Genomic DNA, 7,947 nt, shown 5'->3' on the forward strand with positions numbered 1-7,947 from the left:
TTCATTAACTTTGATATGTTTTGTGCTACTGTTATTCAGGGCTTAGGCTGAGACCTGGACATTCCATTCTCAGTTCACTTCATAAGGCCTTTGCCATGATGGTTTGAATTTGAACTGCATGTATATAGCACAGATGCGATTCTTAGACTATTGTTGACTCATACACAGAATTAAAGTATTTTCTTCTTCAACTCTCTCCTCTCCTGGATTTCCTCCACACTTTTCAAACCACGGGGACTTTTTTTCTTCCTGGTTCTTTGAGCCAAAACATTAGGGCTTCTATTGGTGTTTAGCTGCAAATTCTACCATGCTGCTCTGTGAAGGATTCCCACCCTTGGGGCAAAGCTAAGAGGAAAACAAAGTCAGACTTCTCCCCATGCAGTTTTACTCCCCTCTACAGTCTACCTGCTTTACTTATTTTCAAAATGTTCAGAGAGTTTATTGGCATCCATAGTTTTAGTTGGGATCTGCAGGAAGGATGGCTTGTAGTGGGTTTACATTTGCCACGTCAGCACTGGAGTGCCTTGGGCTTCGTTCTTGTTGTCCTTTTAATGAATCCTATATTTTCTGCTCCATTTTAATTCATTAATAAATAATTAGGCAAGATTACGGAAAGGTTGGAAGTTCAATAGAATTCTAAGATGATGCTATTTATAACTTTGCAAACGAGGAATGAATAGGACACAGAAGTATTTAACTTTACTTGCTAGTAAAACAAAACGTTGATGGCATAGCCACTATGTCTCATGAAAGGCAGAGAGTCAAACAAATTTCAGAGTTTTCCTAACAACTTAGTGGTTAATAGATTTGCTTTAATGAATAAAGATCAATAAAGATAATAAGCATACTATTTGCAAAAGAAAGGTTTTTTTCCTCACAAGTTTAAATATCATTCTTGTATCAGGTTAGAGAGCCTGCAAAATAGCAAATAATAGCACAGACATACAATGCAATTAACTTTTTTATCCATCTTCAAGTCAATATAATTTTAATAACAGTGGAAAATCTGGATTTATAACAGCTTACTATATTTTATTAGCTAATTCGCTTTTTAAACAGATTTTTAAACCCTGTTGAAAAAACTAAATACACTTGATTTCTTTTTTTAATATTTTCCTTAAGGTGGCTGATATGGGCTTTTCTAAACTCCTTTTCATTAAATCACAGATACTACCAGAGCAAAAAGAAGCCAGGAGAGTGATGGCGTTGAATACATTTTCATTTCCAAGCATTTGTTTGAGACAGATGTACAAAATAACAAGTATGTGGACATTTTTGAGAATTTTTATGTGACTGTTTTTTATAAGCACATGCCTGTTCAGTTTTAGACAACTGAGAGTTCCCCTCCATTTGAAATGTATTTTAATTATTATAATAATATTTGAAACAGATGAAAAGGTAATTTGGTTGGTAATTATTATTAATCTTCACCTCTAATTTTTTAGTAACCTGGATTTGCTTCATTTCTATAAAATATGTAGACATTATTTTGCAGAATGACGGAAGGTTGCAAGTATCTTATTCTGACCTCCTTCCAGCCCACTAATTGAATTTTAACATACAATTTGGATAGAATTTTACTTCAAAAATTAATGAACAACTATGTAGTATATCACTAGTTTCAGCATCTGCTTCCACACCTGCATCTCATTCTCTCATTGGCTCTTCTAAAAATTGAAATGATGGTAATTAACTTGCTGGTGCCATCTCCTCTAGCAAGCTCCAAGCCCACCCCATTCCCCCCACCCAGGTTTTCCATCTGCTGAGGCATGAATATTTTAGGCTATCAGAAGCAATACGTGTTTTAATGCAGGATTGTGGATTTTTATTGAAACATCGAAATGCTTTTTTCATATTTGGCGCAGTGACTGTGTTTTTATAGCACATGATCGGCTGCCCTGGCTCCATTAGCCACCACCCAGTGCCTCTAGTTGTGAAGCTGGGCTGGGTTAGTCTGTTGCATGCAATGAAATTCCAGTAGTTTCTGTTGTTTGGCTTATTCACCATTTTATTGCACTGCATTAGTTCTGAAAAAAGTGTTGGGGGGCGGTGATGGAAAACATTAGAGCCCTACTAGACTAAAGTACTTTTTTTCTGCTTAAGTGTAATTTAAGCAAGTGTTACTGATTTGAAAATGTAAAATAAAATATTTTTTAAAAATTGACATTTTGAAATACATGGCTCTGTTTATTTTATTAAACATAGTTTTAAAAAATTACATGTTCAGCAGAAACGACTTTTACGTATGAATTTTATCTTGCCACCTAGAATCATTTTAAATTCACAAACGATTCTGATGCGTCTAATTTTTTACAGGTTTATTGAATATGGAGAATATAAAAACAACTACTATGGCACAAGTATAGACTCAGTTCGGTCTGTCCTCGCTAAAAACAAAGTTTGTTTGTTGGATGTTCAGCCTCATGTAAGTAAACAATGAACTATTCAATATCCTTCTGACCCATGTCATCTACAGCACCTCATGTGAGCATTTCAATATGAAATACATATGAAGTCAACTCGCTTTTGGCATATATGTGGCTTTTCTGAGATGGCAAAAGCATTTAAATGTAATTTGAGACATCTTTGGTGGAAAAAAAGAAAAGCTCATAATATTATTAGAAAAGAGAAGTGGAGGAAGCTCCAAGACCTGTGTTTGTAACACCTATTTATATTCAGTTTTTGTCAAGTAAAGCAGCTCTTAGATATTTCTATATATTCTATATTTTTAAAAAATATATCACATTGTGACATGCATAATGCATTCTTATGTGTTATATATTAGCATCAGTGTCTATAATTTTTAAAAATGGATATTTTGGCTCCAAGTCTTTTACTTCGGTTCTGTATATATCCTAGCAAATACCCTGCACTAGAACTGAAGGGCGTTTTACAGGAATTGTACTGAATGAAAGGCCCATTGAAACTGCCAGATCTGCACCTGTCATCCTGGGCACTCCATTATGAACATTCTGAACTGAGAATGTCAGTTATGAAGCCATTCAATTCCCTATCAAACCATATATCCTCCAGCAGATTCCCAGCCCACAGCATTTTCCTCATTCCCCAGGGATGATGGTTTCTCTTTCCTCTGATGGCTGCACTCTGCGGTGCAGAACCTCCAAATGCTAGAATGACCTGCAGAAGCCCTTTGCACCTCTAAAGGAAGATGAATCTGCAGTAAGAGGGTTTCAACAATTATCAGGGGGGCTGCCTCCTGACTTGGGCCCTATGTTAGTCCATTATTGCATTGCTATAAAGAAATACCTGAGACTGGGTAATTAATTTTTTTAAAAAAGATGTTTAATTGGCTCATGGTTCTGCAGACTGTACAGAAAGCATGATGCTGGAGAGGCCTCAGGAAACTTACAATCATGGCGGAAGGCAAAGGAGGAGTGAACACTTCACATGGCTAGTGCAGGAGGAAGAGAGAGAGGAGGGAGATGCCACATACTTTTAAGCAACCAGATCTCACAAAAACTGACTATTGCAATGACAGCACCAAGGGGAATGGTGTTAAACCCTAAGAAACTGCCCCTGTGATCCAGTCACCTCCCACCAGGCTGCACCTCCTTCGGTGGGGATTACATTTCAACATGAGATTTGGGTATGGACATAGATCCAAACCATATTAGGCACCAACAGTGAATGGGACAGTCCTGCTTAGGCAGAGCCTCCCTGCTGGTGTCCCAGGTACAGTTGCTCTCAGACTCCCACAGTGTAGTTTCAGCTCATCAAAGATAACTTTCAGCTCTCACCGTTGATTATTGATGGGTCCCCAGAAGCATAGAGTATAGAACATCAACTATTTGATGAAGCAATGTGGACAGGCTTCAGAAAGAGCAGGAGGCTGCCCTTGTAGGGCACTCTGTAGGATAGGGTGAAAGAGGAGAACTCTTGCCTGAAATCAGGAAGGGGCTTTTAAGGGATGGCTGGAAGACGTTCATGGACAGAAGTTTATTTAACTCATCACACCTTTGGGGTATTTGATCTAAAAACCAGTTTTGTGATATTTTTAGCCACTTCTGTTTAATGTTAATTATGATATATTTCAGAACATTTTTAAATGCTGTTACATTCCTCAGCTTTTTATATAGGTGTTTATTACATTTAATTGTCAATAGTTAATTGAATAATAATATATTGAAAGGACTACTGATCTTAATTAAAGAATAATTTCAAGGAATTTTCTCCTTAGAAAGAAAATTCAATAATTCATGATGCTATGGAGAAATGTGAGAAAACTTTCTTTTCTTCCTTGTAGACAGTGAAGCATTTAAGGACACTAGAATTTAAGCCCTATGTGATATTTATAAAGCCTCCATCAATAGAGCGTTTGAGAGAAACAAGAAAAAATGCAAAGATTATCTCAAGCAGAGATGACCAAAGTGCTGCAAAGCCCTTCACAGTAAGTATAATGATGCTCGGGGGCCAGGTGTGGTGGCTGGCACCTGCAATCCCACCACTGTGGGAGTCTGAGGCAGGAGGATCACTTGAGACCAAGACTTCAAGACTGGCCAACATGGTGAAACCCGATCTCTACAAAAAAATACAAAAATTAGCCAGGCCTGATGGTGCACACCTGTATTCCCAGCTACTTGGGAGGCTGAGGTGGGACAATCACAAGAACCCAGGAGATTGAGAGTGCAGTGAGCTGAGATCACACCACTGCACTTCAGCCTGGGCAACGGAGTGAGACCCTGTCTCAACAACAACCACAAAAAGCTTGGGCATAAGATATAAGCAGTAGATAAGACATAAGATATAGTTGTATATATGAAAACATACATACAGCTGCAAGTATTCAGGAAGAGTATAGTAGATCAAAAAATCAGTCAAAGAATTGTATTTAGGTACATACCTTTTGAATAGTTACACTTTTTGTGCTTTGGTGAATGGTTCTTCATATTCGATTGACTCAAAGCTATTTTGTATGCTATTATGCATACATTTTATGCTACTGTTGGCCAAACATTTGTATAAAATCTAGACCAATTAATTTACATAGCAGTTTAATTTTAAAGCTAAAAATACCATCAGTTACTGTTACTCATTAAGAGTCCAAATGAAAAATTTAATAATTTGCCTTGCTTGTCTCCTTGTGTCAATAATTACATTTAGCACAGCAAAAGAAAATCACTATTTGGGTATAAGATAAGTAGACAAATATTATTCAGCAATAATATTTGTATTTTCTATGAGTGTTATTGGAAATGATGATTGTGGTATATTCATGAATATAATGGCTTCTGGCAAGACCTTTTATTGTTTTTGTTCTTAATCTTAAGATAATATAGTCTACCTCTGGACCAAAAATCAAAAGCAAAGAGATTAAATGTCAAAAGCTTATTTCTTTCTTCCCACTCTTAATTAGCTCATCATTAACTTTAGTCTGCATTAATTTATGAACTGTTCATTGTGGTTACAAAATACAGATCACATTTCTGATTCCCAGTATATTTGATAAATACCTTTTTTTACATGCCAGCAGTACATATCCGTTCTGAGTAGGTACTGTCATATGATGTTAGTTACTTAGACTCTTGATCAACACTAAAATTAAATTTTCTGTTATTGTGAAATCTTATGTGACAATGAAATGCAGACTCAAATTATTTCAGCATGTTGCACCATAAAGATTTATTGTACTATTTAGACATTTTAAAGGTTTTTCGATGAAGATAAGAATAGGATTTGGCTCTCTTACATTTATGTTATATAGCCAACTAAAATACTTTCTGGCCTTAAAAATGTGAGACACGAAGGTTCCTGAAACACTTCTAATGAGGCATAGAAAGAACATGGTAATTGGCTGGGCATGGTGGCTCACGCCTGTAATCCCAGCACTTTGGGAGGCTGAGGCAGGTGGATCACTTGAGGTCAGGAGTTCCAGACCAGCCTGGCCAACATGGAGAAACCCCGTCTCTACTAAAAATACAAAAATTAGCCAGGTGTGGTGGCATGTGCCTGTAATCCCAGCTACTCAGGAGGCTGAGGCAGGAGAATTGCTTTAACCAGTGAGGCAGAGGTTGTGGTGAACTGAGATTGCACCACTGCACTCCAGCCTGGGTGGCAAAGTGACACTTTGTATCAAAACAAAAAACATGGTAATCATCCATTTACAAATGTGTCCAACTTTGAAAAAGGAGCTTATATTATAAATTCCTTCCTATGAATAAGCATAAATAATGCAGCCAAAACATCAGAGTAAACAATTCTTTTCTCTAATAGCTATTTTAATACTGATGTGTCCCCATAATGATGAGTTAGTGACTCATTATCCTGCAATTCAGTTAAGGCAGGAGTTTTGACTCTTGCCAGAGTAGCTTTTTGTTACAAGCAAATCAGAGAAATAGTATTAGAAATTATGGCTTCTGAAGCACTTGTGGTTAAAGAGGATGACTTTTATTTCTGGCTAAGGGGAAAGACTGAACACAGAACAGCATTAGGTAAACCAATTGTAGAATGTTTGCATTGATGTGAAGTGAGGTAATGTCCTGGTTAACCAATTATTTTTTTAATACTTCCTTTCGTAGGAAGAAGATTTTCAAGAAATGATTAAATCTGCACAGATAATGGAAAGTCAATATGGTCATCTTTTTGACAAAATCATAATAAATGATGACCTCACTATGGCATTCAATGAGCTCAAAACAACTTTTGACAAATTAGAGACAGAGACCCACTGGGTACCAGTGAGCTGGTTACATTCATAACTAAGAGAAATTTCCATAATTGTCTTTTTTATAGAGTGTATGATGAAATCAGTTACTGCTTTGGTAGTAGATTTTAAAATCTATATCACTGTCATAGATGTACAATTTTGGTTCAGGTTGAATGCTGGTTTGTTTGTATCTTTTTATAGCCTTATTTCAAATACCATATGTGAGTATAAGATCTGCAATCAAAATGTGCACAGTACTGTATTCTTAGCAAAACCTCAAACCTTCTGGCTGTCTTTAATACAGCTCCATCTCCAAGATGAGGCTGAGATTTTCAGAGAGACCTGGCTAGAGGCTTAGTATGTATTGGAGTTCAGTGCTCCAGCTGGTCTCAGGTGTGGCTGCTGCTGTCAAGTTTGAATGTTAGCCCTTGAAGGTATCAATTCAGTAGCCATGAGCAGCTCCAGACAGACAGGACAGCTTTGCTATTTCCTGTGGATCATCACAGATTTAGCTGGGCCGGCAGTAAGGCATCCTCCAAAAGTGCAGACTTTTTTTTACATGCTCGCAATACGTTCACAGTGTGTGTATTTTAAAATCATTCTTAAAGGAGTAACTGAAATTTTACCTTGAGTGAATGGCCTCCATAGTATAGCTTGAGAAGTCCTTTTGAGTACCTGTCAGTGACTCAACAAATATTTAATAAGGGAAAGTAGACTTTTAACAGTTATTATATAAGTAACTAAAAGCCTTTCCTTGTGGGATTAATATTAGTACCAATGGTAGAGTCTTGTGGCAAGAAATGATTACAAAGGATATTTTGATTTGTAAATCCTCAGAAGACATTTATGAAGTCACCCAAAATGTTATTTTAGCTGTTTTTGGATTTTCCCAATAAATTAGAAGAAGAATTTCTATTCTAAAACATGTAAAACATGTTTTACATGTTACTGATACAATTAAAGAAAAATTAAAGATTATTTTTCATATATGTGCAATAGATTACCCTCTCTTTAAGTTGCTCTAAGATATGTTTTAGAAAACTTTTCATGTAATGTTAATTTATTTGTCATCAAAATGATTCTTAATACTGTCCAGACACCATCCTAACCTTGCCATTGTTAAAGACGTTTAAGAAAGACTCTTACATTGTAAATATTTAGATGGGATCTCTCACTTTTCTTTGATACTACTGATTTTCAGCAAGTGAATTATATAGTTCAAAATGCTAGAAATGACTATACGTTCTATAAGAGAACATATCCTGCCATTCTTGCATGCAGTG

The 7,947-nt window shown here is 36.4% G+C and overlaps 1 protein-coding gene across 4 annotated transcripts in view; it reads left to right on the top strand.

The window, feature by feature from the left end:
• The window catches only part of MPP7 (membrane palmitoylated protein 7), a 245,382-nt gene extending 237,796 nt beyond the window's left edge, over window positions 1-7,586 (top strand). For all 4 annotated transcript variants that reach the window (XM_032243784.1, XM_032243788.1, XM_032243785.1 and 1 more), the window contains 4 exons: window positions 1,168-1,261; window positions 2,317-2,425; window positions 4,265-4,408; window positions 6,537-7,586. In XM_032243784.1, coding sequence (XP_032099675.1) covers window positions 1,168-1,261; window positions 2,317-2,425; window positions 4,265-4,408; window positions 6,537-6,716 — 527 coding nt within the window. In that variant the 3' untranslated portion in view covers window positions 6,717-7,586. The remainder of the gene's footprint in view (window positions 1-1,167; window positions 1,262-2,316; window positions 2,426-4,264; window positions 4,409-6,536) is intronic.
• The last annotated feature ends 361 nt before the right edge of the window (window positions 7,587-7,947 follow it).

Source organism: Sapajus apella, unplaced genomic scaffold (assembly GCF_009761245.1).
Source record: "Sapajus apella isolate SASKATOON/1434 unplaced genomic scaffold, GSC_monkey_1.0 scaffold53, whole genome shotgun sequence".
NCBI lineage: Eukaryota > Metazoa > Chordata > Mammalia > Primates > Cebidae > Sapajus > Sapajus apella.